Raw genomic sequence first — 25,876 nt, 5'->3', positions numbered from 1 at the left:
CATTGGAGAACAGTGCATCTCTTACCCTTGCTAGAAACCATTCTTAATAATCTAACAGCTGTGAGGCTTCATTTATAATGACCATCACACCCACTGGCAACCCCCATGGCATTGGTGGAAAGAAAAAGTATACCTTAGATGCATATTTTCCATATATTATACCTTTCCTCAGTGACAAGAGAAGGAAATGTAGTGCTCCATTGGCCATTTTCTTTTTAATAATTCACATCTGTTGAAAAAATAAACATTAAATTATTTAGCAGTTTATATCTAGAACTTAAATGACCTCAAAAGCTTATTATTAAGTTATTAAGTGAATGATCAATTACGCTGACACACTGACCAGTTATTTTTACTAAATACCTTATATCTTATATATGAAATAAACAGCAAGTGTTTCCAAATAAAGGGAAGAGAACCCAACAAAATCAAAATGATTCTGAAATTAATATTGCTAAGTCTCACTAGACAGATCAACAAGAACCACTAAACGGAGTTTCCCAAAGGTTCCTCATCCCAAGTGCACATCTCAAGTTTGAGAAGCCACATTTACAGCAACAAGATCATTTCTTTAACAAGCTTATTCAATCTTGTACTTCTCTATAGCAATTTTCAGGAAACTACCTTAGTAAATTTGATCACAACAAATTTAGTAAATTCCATGGCACATTAAAAATTACTCTTAAAAAAATAGCACACAATTAATGTGCTCTGATTTGAGGGAGGCTACCTATCCACTCAGAGAATGAGAATGATATTAATACTTTAAACTTTAATACTTTAAAACTTTAAAACTTTATTATACTTTAAATAATTAATACTTTAAAACTTTATTATAAATATCATTCATATTACATCTTGCATATAAAGAACATTTGCTCATCCCAACTGATTAGAAATCTGAGCAAAATTGAAGCGTTTCAAGAGTGTTTCATTACCAAGCTTTCTCAATAACGCTGTTAATTGCCTTGAAACAATGAATGCCTAGTAACTGGGATGTGATTCAGTAATTAGTTCTCATTTAGATGTTAGATTCAGAAAGCATTTCTGATTGAAACCATTGTTTTGGCATCATCTCTTCAGTGTTTTATTTTTGGAGTTTCAAAATGTGAATACTTCACTTTCCTAGACAAAGAAATTTGAATTCCAAACAAATTATTTTTAAGAAAAAAAGTAAATCATGCCAGACGAGTTATGTCCAAGGAGTTCTTAAGCATCAAAGATAACAGCTCCTGCCTTTTAGACTAAACAAAATTATGCCAGTGGGGAAAATACTATTTTTTAGATTTTTAGAATATTACAACTTGAAAGTTGTAAGATATTTTACTTGAGATATTAATCTGTGGAATACCCAATCTAAGAAATATTTATTTGGTATCTATTCCATAGCCAAGTAACCTAAAGAAGGTCAGACAAAAATAACTTCTCTCAAGGGCTGTGCAGACTAGAGAAGAAGACACCTAAACTAACCATAAAACAGTGGGATAAGTGGCTGGAGCAGTTTGATATTGCTTATGAATTCCCAAAATGGATACTAGATTATGTTTGTAAACTGGTCCACTCCTCTGGGCATATTAGATTATATTGGATTCAGAGGTTTCACTCTTACTTGATTAAAGAATGATTAAGGCTTTGATTGGACTAAGTCAGGAGGATGTTGAGCCCCCAGCCCCTTGGTGGGTTGGGACTCACAGAGAAACCACACCTCAGAGAAGGGAGGTTGGAGTTTTGATCCTGGAGCCTGGGAAGTAAACACATAGAGAAAGGAGTAAAAGCTCAAATGGACACAGCAGAGGCCCTGGGCGGAGAGATGAGCCATTTGCCTTATAGTGTACAGCTGGCCTTGTGGAGCGAGGTGAGGAGCTGAGTCCGGAGAGACACAAGCCCTGGGAAGAGAGGAACCCAGGAAGTCTGAACCCTTGCAGAGGTTGGCAGCCATCTTGCTCCAACACATGGCAACAGACTTTGGTGAGGAAAGTACCTTATGCTTTATAGCCTTGTATCTGTAAGCTTCTACCCCAAATAAATACCCTTTATAAAAGCCAACAGATTTCTAGTATTTTGGATCAGCACCCCTTTGGCTGACTAAGGGGTGGCTGTTACTATGAATGAAAACACAAGAGGAGAAAAAAGAAGAGGGTTAATTTTTCCTGGATAGCTGCTAGGACAGGGAAGAACTGATTGGAATGAGTAGGGTTTCCCAAAGTAGAGACTGGAGAGAGCCTTCCACAACTTCACTTCTCTCCTAAACACTCTAACACTAACCCCACTTCCTTTCCTCTCAACACACTATGGTCTAACCATTTTCCAGCCTCATGTTTGGTCACTTCTCATCATACTCACCTTCTCCAGTTAACTCTAACCAACCCTACTGGCACCCCACCTACCACTACTCTTGAAGATGTCATGTACCTTCTGCCATCATGCCTTTGCTGGCATGCTCTATCAGAAACGCCCTTCCCAGCCCTGCCTGCCTAGAAAGCTCATAGCAATCCTTTGGAGCCTCATTACCTCTTAATGGAATAAAATGGCTCCCTCTTTTGTATTTCTTCAGTCTTTATTCTGGAGGTCTTTCTGTACTTATTGGGCTCTATTCTTTCTAGCTATCCTCTGGTCTGTCTCCCCCTCTAAACGACTTGTTCCTTAAAAGCGCTTTCAAATCTTAATAGCATGCTACCATGTAAATGTTGTAAATAGCAAAACTTTGCTACTTACAACATGGATGAAACTTGACAACATGACTTTGAGTGAAATAAGCCAGACACAAAAGGACAAAAACTGTATGATCTTATAATAAATAACTAGAATATGCAAATTGACAAAGACAGAATGAAGATTACAGGGTACCAGGAGTGAGGGTGAGGGTAGGGATTAGACAGTTAATGTTTATTGGGTACAGAGTTTCTGTTGGGGTGATGGCACAGATTTGGTAATGGATGGTGGTGATGGTAGCACAATATTGTGAATCTGATTAATCCCACTGAATTGTATACTTGAAAGTGGGTAAAATGGGACATGTTCTATTGTGTACATGTTTTCATAATAGAAAAAATTTTTAATCTTAATAGATATAGAGCTGACACAAAAAAACCCATGCATGTTTGTTAATAAGTAAATGACTAGTATTCCAGGATAAGAAAATGCAGGAATAGACGCATCAGAGAATATGGTTTAGTTTAAAAGTCTAGTTCTTTACTGGTCATGCATCCCAAACATTAGACATTAAATAAATATCTGTAAAAAACTGGAGACTTTCGGAAATTCCCTTCTCTGGAATCATCCTGCCTGTGCTACAGAAGCCCAACCAGTCAACTTTCTGAAAAAGAAGTCTATACACCACTGATAGTCTGAAACTGTTTTTCATCAACAACCTTCCTATTATCGAGTACCTAGTGAGTACCCATCATTGCATTCTCTATGACAGAAATTTCCTGTGGCATGAATTTACACCAATTGATATCTCTTCAGAAATGGTGCCTTTGCACGAATGTGGCAAGGATTTGTTAGGTAAATAAAGAGCAACTACAGGGAACATTTGAAAATTCTTTGCCAGATCAATGAGAATTAAAAATTAATAATTAAATGGTTTAAGTAACTTTGCAGAGATTGTTTCCAGATCTTCCCATTGTTAGATCTGGTTTACCTGCCTTAGATTATCATCTCTTGTACATTTAAACGTCTGATCTCTAATATTATAAGTAGGTCTACAATCTCATTGGGCAGGTCTGGGTTATATGCTATTTTGATTGTGCCATGTCTCACTGTTACTAAGGGAAGGGACAGATAAGCAAAATAAGGAGAGAAGACTTGAAAGAAATAAGAAAAAGTAAGAAAAACTAAAGTGCCCAAAATATACAGTATATCAAAAATGTGGGGATTCCCATAAGAGTAAAAGGAAATGCTATTATCTAAACAAAATAATTATCTGATCATGAGGCTTCTGTGAAGAAAGGAGAAGCAAAAAAAGACATATTTATGTGGCATTTTAATGACAAAAGGAGACATTATTAATACCAACCAATTATGTTTTATAAATAATTTGATATTGGGTTGAAGAAATACCTACAATACCTTTTTAAAAATTAATAGTATTTATTTACTACACATACCCTCCCCATTGTTTTTTGGGCTTGCTGTCTGCTTTCTGTGCCCATTCACTGTGTGTTCTTGTATGTCTGCTTGTCTTCTGTTTAGGCAGTACCAAGAACCAACCCTGGGACCTTCTGGAGTTAGAGAGAGGTGCTCAATCTCTTGTGTCACCTCAGCTCCCTGGTCTGCTGCGTCTCTTATTGTCTCCCCTCTGTGTCTCTATTTGTTGTGTCACCTCACTATGCCAGCTCTCCACGTGGGACAGCACTCCTATGCGGGCCAGCATTCCTGTGCAGCCCAGCACGCCACGCAGGCAAGCACTCCGCATGGGCCAGCTTTCCACTCGGACCAGCTCGCTGTGCAGGCCAGCTTACCTTCACCAGGAGACCTCAGGAATCAAACCCTGGACCCTCCTGTATGGTAGATAGGAGCCCAATCATTTGAGCCATATCCGCCACCCTCTACAATACCATTTTAATGTAAAATTATATGTGAATTTAATAAAATGACAATTTCTACTGAAAAATGAAATATCAATCACATAAAAACTAGCAGTTTTTCAGTGTACTATTAAAATATAATATTCTACTGAGTGTCAGAAATTTTTTTTAAAAATAGGCAAAGCACTTATGAATAAAGTGGTTGTAATTTTATGGTGAATAAAAGCCATTTCCTTATAGTTAAAAATAGAATAAAAAAAAACAAAAAACAAAAAAAATAAAATAAAATAAAATAATAAAAATAGAATGAAAGGATAAAGGCTAGAGAACAGTCGGAGAAGTGCCTGCAAAGACAGGTGGGAGTTGTACTCTAACTCATGCTCAGGCCTTTGGATCTTATCCTAAGAGCCATAAGAGCCATAATCTGGCCATTGCGAGACTCAAGGGTGGTGGAAGGCAAGATTCAGGGGCATCCCAGGTAGGGAGAAGCCAGAAGAGTCACACGGTAGATGCAGGCCCAAGGTGCTGTAGGCTTGACTAGGAATTTTGCCAGCAATGGGATGGGATCTCCCCTAGGAAGGAAGAGGTGGAAAGCTCACCTGGAGCGTCTTTATTCCTCTCCTTCCTCTTCTTTTGTCTCTCCCCCACTCTCTTCCGGCTACTCTCCCTCTCTTTCTCACTGCTTCCTCTCTTGATTTCATTTCTCTTTTTCTGCCATTGGTTACTCTGCATTTGTTTTCTTTTCCCTTTCCCTTCTCTTCTCATTTTCACTGTTTATTTTCCTTCCCTCCACTCTCTCTCCTTTCCCTTCTCTCATTCTCTTTTCATAACTACAGCCCAACAAATTTTTCTACCCTGGAAAACATGAGTGGTGGGGTCAGAGAAAAACCCTCATGTAACACTGGCTTGCCCACTGATGAACTGCATGATCTCAGCAGGTGGCCTGTTTGTTGGAGTGGGGAACCATGTAAATAATAGCTGCCAGCACTTCTGGGGGGCTTACCCTGTGTCAGGCACTGGTGAAACACATCTATATGAATTCATTTAATTCATCCTCACATACTCTTTTGTGAAGGGACTACTCTTATCATCTCTATTTACCAGAGGACACTGAGGCTTAGAAATGTTCAGTAACTGGCACAACATTACTAGGCTGGAAAGATCAGAGCAGGGATTTGAACCCAGGGCCTCAGCCTTTCCATCAGAAGGCATTCCCCACAGGGAGGCAAGTCCAGTATCCAGCACAAACTCCAGCCCTCAGGCAGCGAATAAGCTTCCGATAAGACCTGGGTCTTTCCTCTTCCGCAGCTAGTCTCCCTGCACACACATCTGATAGAAAATGTATGGCTTTATGTAAAAGGTGTGGGCAAAGAATACTCAATTGTTTTTTTCTGAAAAGGTAACATATTGCTTACTGCCTGGGGTTAGTGGAAAAAATTATTAGGTACCTGCTATAACCCTTTCATATAGCCAAAGCTGTTGCTGCTGGCATCCCAGTGTGCTGAGGTTATCGCAAATTGAAACGAGCTATTTTTAAAAATTTTTTTTTAATCAGAGCCCATACAGAAAAAGAATAATTTGCAGCCCAGAAATTTTGTTTGAAGAAATTTGGAACATTTTAAGAAACACCTTTTCTTAAATTGAGAAAAGCTTTTGTGATTAATAAAGTAATATAGTATTAAAACTTAGGCTCTACATAAAGGTGCAGAGAATAAAGTGAAAATCACCACTCAGAAGCTGTCACTGTTAATATTTCAATTTACATTTTTAAGATCTCTTTCCAGAATACATATATTTTCCCTTCTAAAAATGAAATATACTTTTATATTATGTGTACCTTTCATTTTCTAATTAACACTATAGCATTAACATAGTTCCACATCAATATATAAAGATAAGCATCGCAATTTTTTTTGAAGATTTATTTTTATTTATTTCTCTCCTCTTTCCCCCCGTTGTCTGTTCTCTGTGTCAATTTGCTGCGTGTTCTTTTTGTCCGCTTCTGTTGTTGTCAGTGGCACAGGAATCTGTGTTTTTTATTGTTGTTGTTGTTGTTGCGTCATCTTGTTGTATCAGCTCTCTGTGTGTGCAGCGCCATTCCTGGGCAGGCTGCACTTTCTTTTTTTACATCATGACACATCCATTGCATTTGGTAAGTACATCTCTGGGTATCTCTGCACCTCATGGTCATTGGTCCACATCATGGCCCACACTCTCCCCCATTCCATCTAGTCAGCCCTGGGAGGATTTACAATGTCTGGTGATTGCCCCTGAAGCACCATCCAGGGCAACTCCAAGTCCCAAAGGCGCCTCCACATCTCATCTCTTCCTGCCATTCCCCATACCCATCAACCACCATGTCCACTTTTCCCACTCCAATGCCACCTTTTCTCTGTGGTCCTTGGATTGGTTGCATCCGTTGCACCTCTATGTCAAGAGGAGGCTCAGATTCCACATGGTTACTGGATGCAATCCTCCTGCTTTCAGTTGTAGGCACTCTAGGCTCCATGGTGTGGTGGTTGTCCTTCTTCAACTCCATCTTAGCTGAGTGAGGTGAGTCCAATAAATCAGATTGTAGGAGCTGGAGTCTGTTGAGGCTCAGGGCCTGGCTATCATATTGTCAGTAAAAAGATTCAATCCCCTAAATATATCTTAAACCCCAATACCAACTACAATTCCAGTAAAGTAGCATGATAGTCTTATGAAAAGAGATCCCCTCTGGGTCCAGTTTCATCACGCAGAAACACCAGCTCCAAAGAAGGGCCATCTGACATGGCAGTGAACCCTATCTGCCATGACCATAGAACCCGTGGGTCCCTTTAGCCCTCAAAGGAACCAATACCTGGGGATTGTATCTACTTTATCTGTCTCTTAGACTCTGCTCAGTTGTGCATAAGGGCAATCCTTCTGACAGCCTCCAGACTCTTTTTTTTTTTAGAGACTCATAGCCATATAAACTCATTTCTCCTTTCTATTTCCCCCTTACATTAGATCAAACAGCATTTTAAAGTCATATTATTCTATGTAGACAGGGATATTCTGCTGATCCACATCGAACCTTCAATTCAAGGTCATTTTCCAGTTGCATTATCAGTTGTTAGTTGATAGTGATCCCTCGGTGCCAGGGAGGCTCATCCCCGGGTATCATGTCCCACGCTGGGGGGAAGGCATTGCATTTAGATGCTGAGTTAGGCTTCGAGACTGGCCACATTTGAGTAACATGAAGGCTGTCAGGAGGAAATTCCCAGGCACAGTGCTGCTCTAGGCCTTGTTCTTATTTCAGGCATATAGGCTCACAAGCATAGTCATTAGTATCAGGGGCTCACTGTTGGACCCTCATTCCTTCTCGGTCCTTGCCGCTGCACTTGGGGGACAGGCTGCACTTTCTTTCACGCTGGGCAGCTCTCCTTACGGGGCGCACTCCTTGCGCATGGGGCTTCCCTACGTGGGGGACACCCCTGTGTGGCACGGCACTCCTTTCGTGCATCAGCACTGTGCATGGGCCAGCTCCACACGGGTCAAGTAGGCCCGGGGTTTGAACCGCAGACCTCCCATGTGGTAGACGGATGCCCTAACCACTGGGCCAAGTCCGCTTCCCCAGCATCACCATTTTTAATGCCTGCATAGTATTCCATTGAATGCATATGCCACAATATTTAGCAAGCCTTTTCTGATGGACATTTACAATGAAACACCATTTATAATCACAGTTTATTATTATTTTTTAAAATTTATTTCCCCACCCCCTTTGTCTGCTCTCTCTGTCCATTCACTGTGTGTTCTTCTGTGTCCACTTGGATTCTTGTCAGTGGCACCAGGAATCTGTGTCTCTTTTTGTTGCATCATTTTGCTGCGTCAGCTCTCCATGTGTGCAGCACCACTCCTGGGCAGGCTGCCCCTTTTTGCATGGGGCGGCTCTCCTTACAGGGTACACTCCTTGCACATGGGGCTCCCCTACGTGGTGGTGACACCCCTGCATGGCAGGGCATTCCCTGCGCGCATCAGCACTGCGCGTGGGCCAGCTCCACACAGGTCAGGGGGCCCAGGGTTTGAACCTTGGACCTCCCATGTGGTAGGCAGGTGCTCTATCAGTTGAGCCAAATCTGCTTCCCTATAATCACAGTTTGGTATCTTATTTTTGGTATCTTGTTATTTCTTTTTTTTCCTAAAAAATGGCACTGGTAGTATAAAAAAAATTCAGTGGGGCAGATTGCAAACTACTTTCAAAACTGAAGTTAAGGTGAGCCTCTCAAAATGACATTTGAAGAATCAAGAAAGGATGAAATCAGCAGATCTGTAAAGATGATCTATCATAACAGACTGCCGACACTCACAATCAAAATGAGACAAACACACTTCACAGTGGTGATTACTGTTCGGTGTCGGTCTTTGGCTCTATCCTGTGAGCTCTGTGAGAAGTCACATTGCCCACAGCCATATCCTAAGCACCTGGCTCCTAGCAGCTGCTCACTAAGTGTTTGCAGGATGAATGTCTCTCAAGAATAGGTGACTGAACTCAAGGTACTTCACAAGGTTGAACTTAATCAGTTGACTTATATTCTGACTAGACAATGAATTTGCAGTGAGAGAGGGGGATGGAATACACAGCAGATCTAGTAAAAACGGAGTTTAAAGAGATGAAACGTATTGGTGTTTCCAGGAACCTAAGAATCTGGAGCAGCAGAAAAAGTTCTGTAGTGGAGAGGGATGCATTAGGCTCCTGTGGGCCAATGACTACCTTAATCTTAGCCATTAAGATACTCTTCTTGTTCTGAGCCCACATTTACCAAACACATCATTCGGCTTCCTATGTGGATGTGCCTAAAAAGAGCATGCAGCACTCGGCAAACATTAGCCACAGTCTATCTGCCAGCTGCTTTTCTCATTGTGAATTAATATGTTGGAATCACACCTCTGACAGGAATTGGACTTAGATGGGTCAGCACTAGCAATGCTGAAAGTCTAAATCCATGAAGCTGAAACGTGATGATCATGGCACCTGTTCAAGCAGAGCGTCCTCCTGTGTCATGCCTTGTGTGACTCCTCCCCTTGAGCACAGGTGGGGCCTGTAACTTGCTTCTAACCAACAGAACACAGGTGAGATCAGCCAAGTGACAATCACCGGCACTCAGCAAGTAGTTATCAGCGAGGATCCCGACCCCAAATCACACAGGGTACATAGTTCTGTTCAATGGGAGTAAGATAATCATTTTATAACCTCACTTTTAAATCATTTAACAGACTTCCAAATGGTTGCCTTGTTTAGGAAACCTCAAAATAATATTGAAAAAAGAATAAGAACTTTCACAAATTTTTCAGAACATTGGCTCTGTTCTGGCCAGTGGAGGCAAGTTATAAAATAAATCTGCTTCTCCACCAAAAAGAAAGAAAGAAACAAGGAAGAAAATCTGTTTCCAGATGCTCAACCTCACTATGAATTAGGGAAATTAAATTTCAAATCACAAGGAATGCCATTTCACACCCATCAGACTGGCAAAAATCAGATCTGACAAGATCAAGTAGTGACAAGAATATGGAACAGGAACCCCAAAGGGAATGTGAAGTGGTATCACTACTTTAGAAAGCAATCTTCAATATCTAGTCAAGTTGAAGATACACAAACCCCATAGCCCAGTAATTCCACTGCTAAGAAATTGTCAAAATATGTCTTGAATACCCAATATCCACAACAACAATGGAAGTGAGGTTGACTAAAACATGGCACATCTACTGAAAGGAGTATCAACAGCTACTTAAAATAATGGTTATGATGACTATGAAATAATATGGAAAATATTTATATACTAACTATAATGTTTTTTAAAGCAAGATTTGAAACAGAACTTATAATAAATATTATATAGAATCATGACCAGGGCTTGAAGCCAGAACTATGCTCTATGGCACCAAAACTTAGGTGGCACAAACATTTTAATTAACAAGTTTAAAAGACCCTGCAAATGTTAAGTTCCACCACTCCTACCACTGCCACCACGCCATATTCCCACTACCCTCCCTTACTCTCACAGGAGCTCGCCCAACCCAGAGCCAGTCCTCTTAGAAGCCAAAAGAGGAAAACAGGCTTGGCTAAATGGATAGGGCGTCTGCCTACCACATGGGAGGGCCACAGTTCAAACCCCGGGCCTCCTTGACCCGTGTGGAGCTGGTCCACGCACAGTGCTGATGCACGCAAGGAGTGCCATGCCACGCAGGGGTGTCCCCCACGTAGGGGAGCCCCACACGCAAGGAGTGTGCCCCATAAGGAGAGCCGCCCAGCGCAAAAGAAAGTACAGCCTGCCCAGGAATGGCGCCGCACACACTGAGAGCTGACACAACAAGATGACGCAACAAAAAGAAACACAGCTCTTCCAGGGACGTCTTCTAGAGGCATTCAAAATGGTCCAGCATTTGACATACCGTCGTAGGCTAACCTACAATACTGCTTCTAACAAAACTAGGCTATCCAGGACCCCTGGTAATAGAATTGTTTATCTTTATACCAAGAAGGTTGGAAAAGCACCAAAATCTGCATGTGGTGTGTGCCCAGGTCGACTTCGAGGGGTTCGTGCTGGGAGACCTAAAGTTCTTACGAGGTTATCTAAAACAAAAAAACATGTCAGCAGAGCCTATGGTGGTTCCATGTGTGCCAAGTGTGTCCGTGACAGGATCAAGCATGCTTTCCTGATTGAGGAGCAGAAAATCGTTGTGAAAGTGTTGAAAGCCCAAGCACAGAGTCAGAAAGCTAAATAAAAAAATACGAAGCTTTTTTGAGGAAAAAAAAAAAAGAAACGCAGATTCCCATGCCACTGACAACAACAGAAGTGGACAAAGAAGACGCAGCAAATTGACACAGAGAACAGACAGCCGGGGTGGGGGGGAAGGGGAGAGAAATAAATAAATAAATAAGTCTTAAAAAAAAAAAGCGACACAGATTCCTGGTGCCGCTGATAAGGATAGAAGTGGTCACAGAAGAACACACAGCGAATAGACAGAGAAAGCAGACAACTGGGGGTGGGGGGGAGGAGGGAGAGAAATAAATAAATAAAATAAATCTTAAAAAAAAAAAAAGAGGCCAGCAGAGATGGATGGGTGGGAGACCCCACGGGCAAGGGCAAGGCAACCTCCACCCTCTGTGTGCACAGCCACAAATCCCTCCCCTGTCTGAGCCACTCTTTCCCTGCATGGATGCTTCTGTAGACTTGAGGCTACCTTTACAGTTGTCTCTCTACCCCACCCCTAAGCCAAATTGCTGGAAGTGCTTCAGTATTGTGAAGGGTTGGCATCTGGGTTAATCACTTATTCTAGGTAAAAGGAGAAGGAAGAGGGCTGCACAACAGAGGCCAGGATGCCTAGTTTCCAAAGCCAAAGCATCTGAATTGACAAAAAGGCAGGATTGATAATGGGAGGAGTTTTCCATAAATTAACCATAGGGCTCCAAATGGGAGAATGCCTCCAAATTATGTGCAAAGGAAATGAAAACAAACAAATAAGCATGCCCTGTCCACCTCTTAATAGGAAGCTCCACCTTCCCTACCCTCAATAGTGGAGAAGAGGTGAGCAGTCCTTGGAAGGAATATGCTGGGCTAGCATATTTAAGGATGTAGATGGTATTATGGTTATGAGGTGGATCTGGGAGAAATTTGGGTATGTCCTCGAAGGACGGAGCATTTTATAAGGCTTTACATGGTCTCTAAGAAACCCGGCATTCTCACACCAAAGCATCCTTCTTTGGATACATTAGGCCAGTGGCAAATGAAGCTTACTTGACACTGCCTGACAGGTTTCTCCATCATACATTACCCTAACAACCCAGAAATCCCTCAGCTGTCTTGAGGAGAGTATAACAGGGGTTACGGTGTTACAAATACCATTACAACAATATTTTTTAAAACAGTAAAAAGAAATAGATCAAAATGTAAATCACGACCATTTGGGTACATTTTATTTCACTTTTCCTTATTTTCAAAATGCTCTTTTTTAAAAAAGGTTCTTTAATAAGTATGCTATTAAATTTAAATAAATACTTCTTGAATAAAAGAATGAACCTTTGGACAAAAAAAACACAGAAATTGCTCATTTATAGCTATCAAAACCAAGAGACAAGCCTGATCCTGAGTTTAAAAGACCACATGGTTCAGCTAAAATAAAGTTGCTGTTCATTTCTTCCCTAGCCACGTTCCCTTGTGGGCACATACCAAGGTGTTACCTGGTGCCCTCCTCGAAGCCCTGCATTTTCAAGCATCAGGGGACCGGGGCTCAGGGACAGGTCCAGTGGTCCTGTGGATGCCACCAGCACAGCATTTCAAAGCCTTGCATTTCAGGGAGAGTGTGAGTCTCTCCACGGGGTCCCAGGGCAGATATTTCTAATGCCTTTGTGAAAATGTCCTTGGTTTCACTTTGTAAGACTTTTTTTCCCTTCTATCACATTCACCAAGGGTAAAAGTGAAGGGTGGCTGTGTTTCTGATCCATAAAAAATGAACTTCAGAACGCTCAAAGCATTTCCCATGGCCTTCCAAGCCAGCGCAGGGTTTACCACATCACTGGATGGATCCACAAATCTACAACATACACACGGCCACTGTCAGGTCCAGACAGACTAACACACAGGCTGGTAACACCAGGATGCAAGGAATAGCCACTGATGCTGCTTTACTCCACTCCCCACAGCTTAGAATGATGTTAACGTTTTTAGAAGAACCCCGACAAAAACAGATCGGTTTTTGTTCTCTTCTATTAATAACAGCTATTTTGAAATGCTATTTAAATCTTCTATTGTTATTTGAACTTTTCATGGATTGTGTCTCCCCGGTTGAGCTGCTTTGGGTCCCAAGGACCACAATGATTTTGAATCGGTAACATCCACGTAGCCTAAGCACAGGGAATCTTCACAGATGCTCAGGAGTATCTGCTTGTTTGCTTTCTGTTTTTCTAATTTGGTAAAGCCCATCGTTTTAATTATTGAGTTGCTCTGCCCAAATGACATACTGGTGCTGACTCAAGGTCTCTCTCCAGCTGGAGCCAGGCAGACTGACTCAGGTTGCCCAACAGTGTGTGCAGGCACTCACACACACCAAGAGGGGTGTCTTAATATTATTTCAGGGCACTCTATTTTGACCAACAGCTATATTTGGCAACTTTTCTTTCTAGCATTAGAGAAGACACATTACCAATTGTTAAAAAGGGACTCTGCCAAGTGCAACAGCTGGAACAGAAAAAATGTTATTAAAAGCCAGTGTAAACTCCCTACCTACTACCTCTCTACCTACACCCCCAGATTGCACCAAGGCTCCTAAGGAGGAGGGGAAGCCAGGCGTTTGGGTAGTCACGCAGACAGAATCCTAGTTGTGATTTTTGGGATCCATCCTATGGGAAGCTCTGACTGAAAAGCTAAGCATGTGGACCTGGAATAAAGCTTCAGCCTCCAGTCTATGCTCTTTTTCTCATAGGCAGAGGGAGGGGGCTGGATTTCTCAGCTTAGCTTTGGAGGCTCTGAGAGACTCTTTTATCTGGAGTAATGGCTTGAGTTCAGCACATTAATTTTATAACCATTTTAGAAAGAGCAGAGGAGGACTCCTGAAGTCTTCCAGAGATAATTAAAAATGGGAGGGGGGGGAATAGTCTGAAATAAACAAAAAATAAGCTGAAGTCACCAGGGGTTTCTGAATAACATCTTCCCGGTTAAACAATTTTAAGAATTCCATAATGTGAAAGCAACCCCCGCACATTCTCTCCCACATAAACACACTTTTTATTTAAGCCACACTCAGTGACAGCAGCAGAATCTCTCCCCTTTGCTTCTGTAGCTCCCTCATCCACAGAGGATGCCATCTCCACAAAAGCACCAAGGGGAGAGCAAAGCCGGCCATCATCCAGCAAGCACCGACATGCCTTGGGGTGTGGGCCCGTGACCTCAACAACTCACCACCCTAAAATCTGACTTCTGACAGAAAATACCCATTTTGCCTTAGCAGCGACTAAAAAAAATCAAGCCTTTTGATGTTTGCCAACCAGCATATTTCAGTTTCTTTTCTGGGGTACCAGAAAGGCATAATTATGTTCAAATCATTTTATTTTCAACAAAATGGGAAAAATCATCAAAAGACCTCAGAGAAGCACAAAGCAAATGTAGATGCATCTTTTTTTTTTTTCAAAAATCATCTGCTTTGATATTAAAAACAAATGGAACATAAAAACACATCCAATAAGCCAAAAAATAAAACTACCAGTATGGGGAGAGGGAAGAAAACAGAAGAGTTGTTAAGAAAAAGGAACATGCAGAAAGAACGAAATAAGGTAGAAGAGGAGAAAGAGTGTGCATGGAGGGAGGAAGGGCAATACTAGTGGAGAGCAAGGCAGGAAGAAGGGGCCAGACCAAGAAGAGGAGAGAAACAGGTGGTTCCCGGGCTGGGAGGGAGGGTGTGAGCCTGGGAAACGCTGCTCTCACCGTCGGTTGCTCATTTGGGGTGTGAAGATAGATGGGCCATTTCTTAATATGCTATATCTATACTAGGTTTCTCTATTCTTTTTTTTTTTAATCAAATACGTCCTTTGTCTTGACACATATACACTAAGTTAGGATACCATCAGGGAAAAATTATTTATTCCGCTGACAAAATGGAAGTATCTTTTCTAATTACTTAGTTTTGCTAAAAGATCCTATTTTGAACTAACACCCACTTGACTCCTGGGGGTAAGGCATGATCCTCACGTCCCCCATCGCATGGCAGATGCCAGCAGACAACCAGAAGGGCTCCCTGTACGTTCACTTACTAATTTTAATCAGGTAGTTTAAGTCAGTCAACAAATATCCATCGAGCCTCTACAGTGCTGAACAAGACACAGTCCATGCACTCAAGGAGCTTCAGTTCAATTGGGGAATAAAACAAACAAGGCACAAGAACTAAGAAGCTGGTGAGTGCCACTGAGTGATATAAACCAGGAATTACCACGGGTGGAAGGCAGCGTCCCCCTGACCTGGGCAACAGGAAAAGCATCTAAGGAACAGGTGTTTGAGTTGGACATCCAAAGGGGTAGGCTATGTAAACGCAAAGCAGAGGTCCTCTAAGGAACAGCAGGAGAAAGAGCGGAGGGAAGACAGAGCAGAAGCACTGGTGAGTGAATAGTATCAGGGGCACAGATTCCTTTTGATGAGGTGGTGAAAGACAAGGCAGGAACAGGAGACTGAGCCAAGCGTACCGAAGCCTTGATTCTACAACTGCCTGGAACAGAAGAGAGGCAGTAGGAAGGAAGGAACAAATTGAGAGAGACTGTGCGGGAAGCACCTTCAGCCCTGGATGACCAACTGGATGCAGGAAAGTGAAGATGAGAAAGTCAGACTAAACCCAAGCATTCAAGCACAGGTTAGAGAGAGTAACAGTACCACTGAGAAGGGACCCCATCGTCCCTGGGGCGTGTCCACCTAAAAATGTATTACCTGAATCTAATTGTGAGAAAACATTGGATAGACCCAAATTAAAGGACATATTATAAAACAACTGGCCTGTCTCCTTCAAAACATCATGGTTACACAAGCAAAAAAACAACTGAGGAAACTGTTTCGGCTCAAAGGAGACCAAGGAGGCAGGACAACTAACGCAACTCAAAGGAATCTGGGAGAGAGGTCAGAGCTGGGAAAGTAGATTTGAATGCATCTGGGAGGCCCAAGCAAACCACAGTTAAAAGTGGGGCTCGGGAAGCAGATGTGGCTCAAGTGTCTGAGTTCCTGCCTACCACAAGGGACGTCCCAGGTTTGGTTCCTGGTGCCTCCTGTAGCAGATGAGCAAGAGAGGTAGCTGACATGAGAGGCTGACACAACAAGATGATGCAACAAAAGACACAAGGAGGAAAACATAATGAGACACAACAAAGAAGGAAGCAGAGGTGGCTCAAGCGATTAGGTGCCTCCCTCCCACATAGGAGGCCCCAGGTTCAGTTCCCCGTACTTCCTAAAAGGAAAACGAACAGACAAAGTGCAAAAATGAGGGGGTAGGGAGAAATAAATAAATCTGAAAAAAAAAAAAAAAGTGGCGCTCTACGATCAGAATGCCAGGGTTCCTTTCTGTGGTCTACTACTTAACAATTGGTGACTAACTTAAGTTATTCTAATTTCTCTATACTTCAATTTTTTCACCTCCATACCTGGAATAATAAAAATATGTGCCTCACAGAGTTGGAAGGACAAAATGACATAATCCAAGTGAACCACAGTGCTAAGCATAGGCTAAATGCTCATTGCTCATTAACTATTCTTGTTGGCTTTGAGGTAAGATGGATGCCATAAAAGGTAATGACATCTCCAAGGGAGAAGCAAGGAGGAAGGAAAAAAAAAACAAAGGAAGGGAAGCAGATTTGGCCCAATGGATAGGGCATCCACCTACCACATGGGAGGTCCAAGGTTCAAACCCATGGCCTCCTGACCTGTATGATGAGCTGGTACACACACAGTGCTGATGCGTGCAAGGAGTGCCATGCCATGCAGGGGTGTCCCCCACATAGGGGAGCCCCACGCGCAAGGAGCGCGCCCCATAAGGAGAGCAACCCAGTGCGAAAGAAAGTGCAGCCTGCCCAGGATGGCACTGCACACACGGAGAGCTGATGCAGCAAGATGATGCAACAAAAACGAGACACAGATTCCGGGTGCCACTGACAAGAATACAAGTGGACACAGAAGAACACACAGCAAATGGACACAGACAGCAGACAACTGGAAATAAATAAAAAATAAAATCTTTAAAAAAAAACACAACAACAAGGGAAGACACTTCCAGAACTCTCACACTTGGGGGTGAGGAGGAAGAGGGAGACGTACCCCAGAAACACATGTTCTTAATATTAATCCATTCCTATGACTGGGAACCCAGTGCATATAGGACCTTTAGATGAGGTTACTTCAGGTAAAAAGGTGTGAACACCTCAATCAGGATGGGTCTTACCCCTATTACGGGAGTCCTTTATAAGCAGAATGAAAATCAGGCACAGAGAGAGAAAGCCACAGGAAGAAGCTGGGTCAACAAACCCAGAGAAGCCAGGAGAGGCTGCCCTGTGACAGAACAGCCAAGGACCAAGGCTCGCTGGCAGCCACCCCCAGAACACCACAGTCTTCCGGCAGAAAGCATCGCCTTGATGATGCCTTGGTTTTGGACCTCTCCTAGCTTCAAACTTGTGAGTCAGTAAATTCCTGCTGTTTAAACCAATCCATTGCATGGTATTTGTTTTAGCAGACAGAAAACTAAAACAGCAGTAAAAGGAGAGAAACCCAAGGGCCATTCAACAGAGTAGCAGGGTCTAGAACTGATGGTTCAACATAGTAGCCACTAGGCACATGTGACTACTTAAATTCAAATTAATTTAACATTAACTAAAATTAAAATTTTAGTGCCTCAGTCACATTAGCCACATTTCAAGTGCTCAATCGCCAGACATGGCTAGTGGCTGCCATACTGGATGACACAGATACAGAATATTCTATCATTGTAGAAAATTCCATTGGACAGAGCTGGGATTCTAACACAATTTCTTTTCCTAAGAGAAGGATGACCTGACTATGTGGTGGAGTGCAGGTTGGGGCAGGCTAAGGAAGGACCAAAGAAGCTGGAAAAGGGGAATAACAAATGGAGCAAGTTTCCAAAAGAGGCAAGAAGGAAGGAAAGAAAGGATAGAGTCCAGAACATGGAGAATGTGAAGTGTATGTGGGGAAAGGAACATATAGACATTTTCTCCTTTTGAGAAAGAGAAGATAAAGAAGGTCAAAGACAGGTAAAGAAAAATGCTTGGGGTGTATGAGGCACGTATACTGGGAGCTTATACTGAAGTAGAGGGCAGTAAATTAGGATGTAGACAGCCTTAATCTTATTTGTTTGTTTGTTTGTTTGGGTTTTTTGGAAATACCAGAGATCGAACCCAGGACCTCATACATGGGAAGCAGGTGCTCAATCACTGAGCTTATCCACTCCCAGCCTTAATCTTACCAGTGAAAAAAGGGCTATCTATCCAGAGGAATCCGACTGGGAGTTTAAGGAGTAAAAAGGGTCTAGAATAGCCTCTAAAGGAATGCAGTAGGGAATGAGGAAAAGATTTTTTTAATTGAAAAGCTATACCTAGGTGAAATTAGAGCTGGCATAAATTTGTAATGGAACCAGTCCAAAGGTCTTTGTAACTTTCTCCTGGATAACTTGGCAGGTTAGAAGAAAAGAACAGAAAAGGAGAGTAATTTTAGATAGAGGATTGGAATATGAGATGCCCAACATGTTAAGAAGACAAAGGATTCCAGGATGTCAGTCAGAACTGAAATGCCTGGCAAGGTGTACACTCCAAGTGGAGAGATAAAGCCAGGAAGGAGCTGAAGGATCGGAACAGCAAACAATTAAGGAACCAGAAATATGGTGATGGTTAAGATCAGGCGCAGAAGGTGGAAAGAATCAGCCACGCAAATTTCAGATGTTGGCAGTGGAGAAATTCCCAAGATTGAACAAGTCCGAGAGGTGGGTGGTTTAAATGGAGGCAGCAGGAGTTGCTGAGGAGCTCCAAGGTTCATGAATTGATACAGCCTCAGCAGAAACCCCAGTGACCCACAAGAGACAAGGTACAGAAGAGAACCAAGCTAGTGGCTCCTGTTTATTTTTTGTTTCTTTGTTCCCAGCATCAAGCACACTGATTCCCAAACCTGATTATAGATCAGAATCACCTAAAGAGCTCTGTCTTCTCCCCTCCTGGCCCTTCTCCCTGCCCTCTTTCTTTTTTGTTTTGTTTTCTAAAATAAGGACTTTTAAGTCTCACCCACCACAATGATGCTAATTTGGCAGCTTGGAGAAAGTTTAAAGAACCACCTATTTCAAAACAAACACTCCCAGGTGATTCAAAGCCAAAAGGTTTGCGAACTACTGATTCAGAAGATAAGAAAGAGGATTACCGAGGCACCAGCAGGCAAATTTAACTGCTAAGAAGACTTTATCAATGATGACTGAAGGTAGCACTGAAGAGCGAGGGGCAAGGCCAATCCCTGCTCCAGGGAGATGGGAAAGGACGGTAGAGGGGGCTGTTCTGAGGAAAGTTGTTCACTGGGCTCTGATGCTAGCGGAGAGAGAGATGGGTTCAACTACAGAAAAATGAAAATACAGGAGTATGGTTACAGGATGCAAAAAAACAAGAAACTGAAAGGCAGGTTGGAGACGTATAGGTTAGTAGCCTATAGAGAGAGGAGGCTAAATCGCTTATTAATGAGGGTTCCAAACGTACTAAGACGATGGTTATTAAAGGGTTTCTAGGACTTAATGGCTGAATTCCTGGGCAGTAAGGATTTTTCCATCTGAATGCTAGCAGATTTCTAACATATAAACCAGTAAAAGTTAAGTGCTCAGGTAAACAAACTCACAGAAGCTTATTTATTAGCACTGAAAACTTTGACCTCCCCACCCACATTTTTATACAGATGAAATCAGATTCAAATGAATATCAAAGGTAGCGCTGAAGCAGAAAGTCAGAAGGGGCACCCGAGGGACCTGCGAAAAGGATACAGGGCACCTGCTTCCTTCCCTCTCCGTGGAAGATGGAAGTTCATGGGCTCAAAGCACAGAAAGGGACCTCAGAGTCTTTAGCATCAGCAAGGGCTAAAAACAGGAAAGGCAGCACAGCCTAGGGGTCTCATGAGCACCCCCCCTCACATACACACTATTACAGAGTCCGAAGGCAGACACATATTTACTTTCACAAATCTAACTTCTACTAAAGAATAAATTACAAATGTTTGCACCAGCTTCTGAGAGAGCTGCACTTCGGACTCAGATCATTCTAGTATTATTTCAGGTTACTCCTATGAAATTAATTTTTAACACTGCAATATACAGACTTCAAGCTGAGGGCACACATAGGCACACGCACACACAGACACACACACATACATAACCTCATACATATTGAGGAAATGACTCACTTACTTTGCTGCTGCCTGCCACTATTGGGTTTGATTTTTACCTGTTCAAATACAAAGTTTCCTATTAGATTAACTACAAGAAAGAAGAACCCAGGAGCATGAACCCTGATTTTGTACATGACTTTTGGACATCTCAGGGGTTTTGACCTGTGCATTCTGAGAAGCCACCCTCTGGACCACCAACTGCTCTCTCCACAATCTACCAGAAAGCGGTAACGTTCCTTGTCACTTTGGGAACCAAGGGAAACCTCTTCTAGAATAAACATGGTTAAGCCCATTATATCCTGTACCTGCAGAACCGTACTTCAGGGCCCTTCCTCAGTTCACAGTACAATGCCACAAAAACACTGTGGAACTGCAAAGACACCAGGTGCCTCCTTTTAAAGAGGAGAAAAAAGGAGAGGTTAACCTGCCCAAGGTCACTCAGCTTTAAGTAGTGGGGCGGCTGACTTGCCACCACTCCCTTGCACCACCTCAGATTTCCCCCAAAGAAACCTCCGGGGCTTCTGTTGGTTTGCTAGCCTGCAACCCACCCCCGTCTTTCGAGAAAATGCAGTGCCAGTAGTGCTCAGTGTCCAACTTCAGCCCTTCGCGTCAGCATGCAGTTAACCCTCTCGCCCGCAGCCTGTCACATGGGCCCCGCGCAGCCCGCTCTCCCCCAAGCCGATCTACCCAGCGGCTGCCACAAGGTCACGGCGGTCCCAGGGAGATTCCCCCGCCCGAGACCTGAGGCTGCCCGGCCAGGGGCCCGGGGCGCAGCACTCACCGGCGCGGGGAGCGGGCGCGCCGCGGCAGCCCATGTCCTCGCCGCGCGGCTGGGTGCGGCGGCCGCTCGCGCGGGCTGTGCGCGGAGCCCGTCTGCGGGCCCGCGCCGCGGGGAGCGCCGTCCAATCAGCGCGCGCCTGACGCGGGGCCCCGCGCGCGGCCCGGCCGGGTTCGCGGCTCCGGGGGTGCGAGCCGCTGCGCGCCGCGCGAGCGCCTCCCGGGCGCGTTGCCTGGACGCGGTTGCCGTGGCAGCCCGAGCTGGAGGCTTTCCCCGCGCGCCGAGCCCAGCCTGGCGGCACCGCCCCTCCTCCCTCCTCGTTCCCACACCCAGAATAGCCTCTCCTCGTCGCGGCTGTTTCCCACAGCGCTCTCATCCAGGCGGCTTGGAGTTGGCGGGGCGGGGATTTCGCTTATTGGAAAATAAATCCTGTTGTAGGGCTGCTTGACTAGAAGGGAGAGGTGTTGTAATGGTGCCTATTAAGATAATAGCCATGGTGGTTGCACTATAATTCTTTTCAGAACCCTAGCATCCTTTATTTACTAAATCTCTTTCCCACGAAAATGGTTATTTTTCCCCCTCTTCCCAAAGGGGGAGAAGTTATTTGATTAGGCCGTAGTCTGATAAACAGCTCGCGCGTTAGTGTCCAAACTGTGCCCGTGAACGCACCCAACCCGACTGCTAAGTGCCATTTCATTAATTACTGTGACACCTGCAGCTGGGAGCAAGGAGCGCGTCTTTTCATACAAACACGATGCAAGAAAGAACTGCTTCCACCCTTCTCCCCATTCCTTCCTTCTCTCTTCTGCCTCATTCCTCTTCCAGAACGTCCTAACTCTTTCCACCTTCTTCTCAACTTGGAACTTTGAGCAGGATCAGAAGCTCGACCCATTCTTAATTTTGCTTCATCTTGGTGGGTGGGATTTAAACAGGGTTGGGGGTCCTCACCGCTGGCGGCCTCACAGCTGCCGTTCCATAGCCTGAGCCAACAGACTGAGCTCCTCCAAACTAAAGGAAGAGCGTGACATGGTAGAAAGAACTTGGGTTGTTGAGTTAACTGAGGTGTTTTGGAATCAAGACTCTAGCAGTCCCTAGCGTGTGGTTTTGCATATTCTGCAACTATGTATTCCCACCTATACAATGGGATAATACTCCCACAAAGGGTTAATGCACCTGTAGCATCCATTCCATCAACAAATACTTGTTGGAAGCTTGTGTAGGCTATAAACTATGTTTGGCTCTAAGACACCATAGTAAGAAAGAAGAAATAATGCAATCCAACTCTCTGCTCTGGTGTGCTCTTACAGCCTGACAACATAAATTAATGTGTAAAACGACCATGTGCATGGACCTTGATAATCCTGTAATGTGAAGATCTGACCTGACAGCTCAGTGATGATCCCTTTCTTTTTTCTGTATATATTCCCACCACCTGGCACATGCTCAGTAAATACATACTGAATTGAATCACATGTCATGGTGATGACAGTATCACTCAGTTTCCCAATAACTTTCTTTGACTTAAAAGATTTTGAGAATCCATATGTAACCCTGCCATTATGTCTGGCAACATATGCAGGTGTTTTCACAGAATGATTTTGATTGTAACTCATTTCAGGAAATTGAGGTTTTTTTCTTAAAGTACTTTAATTAAAAAGCCATGGTTCATCACAAATTATTTTATACTAGCAAATATTATGTTATCAAAATAGTTTCTTCAAAGAGAGCAATTTTATAAACTTGATTTCTGAAATACTATTCATCAGCCAGTCATTAAATATGAAGGACCCATGCAGGACACTTTTCTCCATACCCAGGAGATATTTTTAAGGGATAAACTGTACAGCTGGGCCCTGGACCTCCCTGAGTCTCTGCATAGCCTCTAGTCATGAAGATAAGATGTACATGACATTTGTGGAGCCAGCATGCAGGTTAATCTAGGTAAAGGTCAAAAATGGTATTTATAAAAAGGCTGGAAAACAGATGTACCAAGAATGTGGTAAGCCCTGAAGGATGGATGCAATAGTAGCACTTTATGTTGTAGACTACAGCTTTCAACGGTGGCTGGTAGCTCAGTGGTGTGTCAAGATCCATTGTGAACTGTGTCACACATTGCTCATCGCTGCCAAAGTATTGAACCACAGCAACAGTCGTATGCAGGGACCAGGAGGCAGAAGAGGGTCTCACAAAGGAAAAAATGGGAACCAGAAATGCAAGGGTATGGACACAGGTGAAGAGTTTCAAAGTACAATTTTTGTCAGGAAGTCAAGAAAATGTAGTGAATAAGAGGTTACTGTTGACCTGCATGAGTATTTTTTAGTTACCAAATGGCTGTGGGTTAAGACTGGCTGTTGAAGACATGTAAGAGCAGGTATGAACCACTCTTTAAAGACCTTTGGCTGTGGAAGGAAAGTGGGAAATAATTTCAATAGTGATGTCTCAAATACCAAGTGACCATTTTTGAGTTATGAGAAGTCTCTGAATTTAACTGTAGTTCCTGTCATATTGGTTGACAACTGGAAAGCACATCATTTTGCTCTGACTGCCTCAATCTAAGTTTTACCATTAATTCTATCATTACCACAATCCATTGCCCTTTTTAAAAAAATGTTTCATCAAATAAGAGAAATCTAGGGAAGCAGACTTGGCCCAGTGGTTAGGGCATCTGTCTACCACATGGGAGGTTAGCGGTTCAAATCTCGGGCCTCCTTGACCTGTGCGGAGCTGGCCCATGGGCAGTGCTGTTGCATACAAGGAGTGCCCTGCCACGCAGGGGTGTCCCTGCATAGGGGAGCCCCACACGCAAGGAGTGCGCTCCGTAAGGAGAGCCGCCCAGCGCGAAAGAAAGTGCAGCCTGCCCAGGAATGGAACTGCACACATGGAGAGCTGACACAACAAGATGATGCAACAAAAAGAAACACAGATTCTCGTGCCGCTGACAACAACAGAAGCAGACAAAGAAGATGCAGCAAATAGACACAGAGAACACACGTGTAACCGGGGTGGGAGGCAGGGGAGAGAAATAAATAAATCTTAAAAAAAAAAAAATAAGAGAAATCTTACCTAGAGCAAAAGTGGGGTTCATACCTTGGGACATTTTTCTTTTGAACAAGCAACTAAAAACCTGAGTTAACAACCTGTGAACACAATATGTTTTTCTTTACGCCATTTCCCTCTTGATTTTCTTCACTCATAATATTAATATCTTAGAATTAAGGAAATCCCTTTTTTCCTCATATGTACAAAAATAATGGATTTTTCATGTGTTTTGAAGTAAACTATAATTGACTTAGTTGTTTCTGATAATAATTTCCATTTTTGTGTAAGACTAATTCTCTCAAATATTATGTTTTGCTTATGGATTTGTTAATATCCATCCATCTGGCTAAGATTTTAAAAATTAACTACAATTAAGGCACAATCAACAGGGAAAGCATAAAATATTGGGAAAATTCTTCCTGGTAGTGTTTGTTTTTTTTTTTTAAGATTTATTTATTTGTTTGTTTGTTTGTTTATTTCTCTCCCCCCCCCCACCCTGGTTGTCTGTTCTCTGTGTCTATTTGCTGCGTCTTCGTCTTCTTTGTCTGCTTCTGTTGTTGTCAGCAGCACGAGAATCCGTGTTTCTTTTTGTTGCATCATCTTGTTGTGTCAGCTCTCCGTGTGTGCAGCTCCATTCCTGGGCAGGCTGCACTTTCTTTTGCGCTGGGCAGCTCTCCTTAAGGGGTGCACTCCTTGCGCGTGGGCTCCCCTACGCTGGGACACCCCTGCATGGCAGGGCACTCCTTGTGCGCAACAGCACTGCACATGGCCAGCTCCACACAGGTCAAGGAGGCCCAGGGTTTGAACCGCTGACCTCCCATGTGGTAGACAGACGCCCTAACCACTGGGCCAAGTACACCGCCATCCTGGTAGTGTTTATGTCTTAACTTAGAAAACTGCTGGTATAGCTAGGAAGGCAAGGTCAGCCTTGGGTTTTGTTTAAATAACATCCCACTAGCCTTAAAATAACACTACTTGTTATAGAGTTAAACCTGGTATAAAGGAGTCTTTGTCTACGAATTTATGGTCAGAAATTCTAGAATAACCTCATAATAAAACGAATTCATCTAAAACCCAGTCCAGAGGCAAAGGGAGCATTATAGAAAATTCCATCACACATTGGTTTTTGGAAAACTTCTTTCCAATGATTTTGGGGAAATAAACTTTAAGCTACTCTGGAATTTGATGCCACTTTGGCTCAGTTCAGTATAGTTCAGCAAACATTTATGGGCTATCTCTATTAACCAGTCACGATACCTCACTTTAAAAAATGAAGCCCCACAGCATAAGTTAACATAGTTATTTCGACTTATTTGCAAAGTAGTACATTATTCCCTGGTGGTTCCTTATACGTATGGGAATTAAAATACAACTTTCACTTCTGTTCAACACAAACAAAAAAGAAATGAAAATGCCAACCCCATGAGGCTGTGGTATACAGTGGAGTGCCAAGCCATAATGAAGTTGAGGCAAAGGAAAAAGCTACAGTACTAACCCTGTCCTTTTTCCAAATTTTGATATTTTGTTCATCAGCGATTTTTATATTAATTTTGATGTTTAAATATTGCATAAAGTAGCTTCACACAACATTGTGAATGTAGTTAACACAGCTGAAT

At 43.0% G+C, this 25,876-nt stretch overlaps 2 protein-coding genes across 7 annotated transcripts in view; one reads left to right on the top strand and one right to left on the bottom strand.

Moving 5' to 3' along the window:
• Positions 1 to 21,404, bottom strand: part of FAM81A (family with sequence similarity 81 member A) — a 75,361-nt gene extending 53,957 nt beyond the window's left edge. The window contains exons 1-3 of one of the 6 annotated variants that reach the window (XM_012523075.2): positions 21,225 to 21,381; positions 20,463 to 20,499; positions 134 to 229 (exon numbers count right to left, since the gene is read on the bottom strand). In XM_012523075.2, the coding sequence (XP_012378529.1) occupies positions 134 to 153 (20 nt within the window). In that variant the 5' untranslated portion in view covers positions 154 to 229; positions 20,463 to 20,499; positions 21,225 to 21,381. Of the gene's footprint in view, positions 1 to 133; positions 230 to 20,458; positions 20,500 to 21,224 lie in introns of all 6 variants that reach the window. The other 5 variants (XM_071214225.1, XM_058294285.1, XM_071214223.1 and 2 more) reach the window with 5 other exon arrangements.
• Positions 10,869 to 11,279, top strand: LOC101411699 (large ribosomal subunit protein eL34-like). Its single transcript, XM_058290224.1, has one exon. The coding sequence runs from the start codon at positions 10,869 to 10,871 to the stop codon at positions 11,277 to 11,279; it is 411 nt and encodes a 136-aa protein (XP_058146207.1).
• Positions 21,405 to 25,876: the final 4,472 nt, after the last annotated feature.

The sequence above is a fragment of the Dasypus novemcinctus genome, chromosome 3 (assembly GCF_030445035.2).
Source record: "Dasypus novemcinctus isolate mDasNov1 chromosome 3, mDasNov1.1.hap2, whole genome shotgun sequence".
Classification (NCBI taxonomy): Eukaryota; Metazoa; Chordata; class Mammalia; order Cingulata; family Dasypodidae; genus Dasypus; species Dasypus novemcinctus.
Note: the sequence above shows the minus strand (reverse complement) of the source record. Positions and strands in the feature narration are given on the sequence as shown.

Coding starts and splice junctions, on each gene's coding strand:
- LOC101411699 (XM_058290224.1), top strand. CDS start 10,869: ATGACGCAACAAAAAGAAACACAGCTCTTCCAGGGACGTCTTCTAGAG.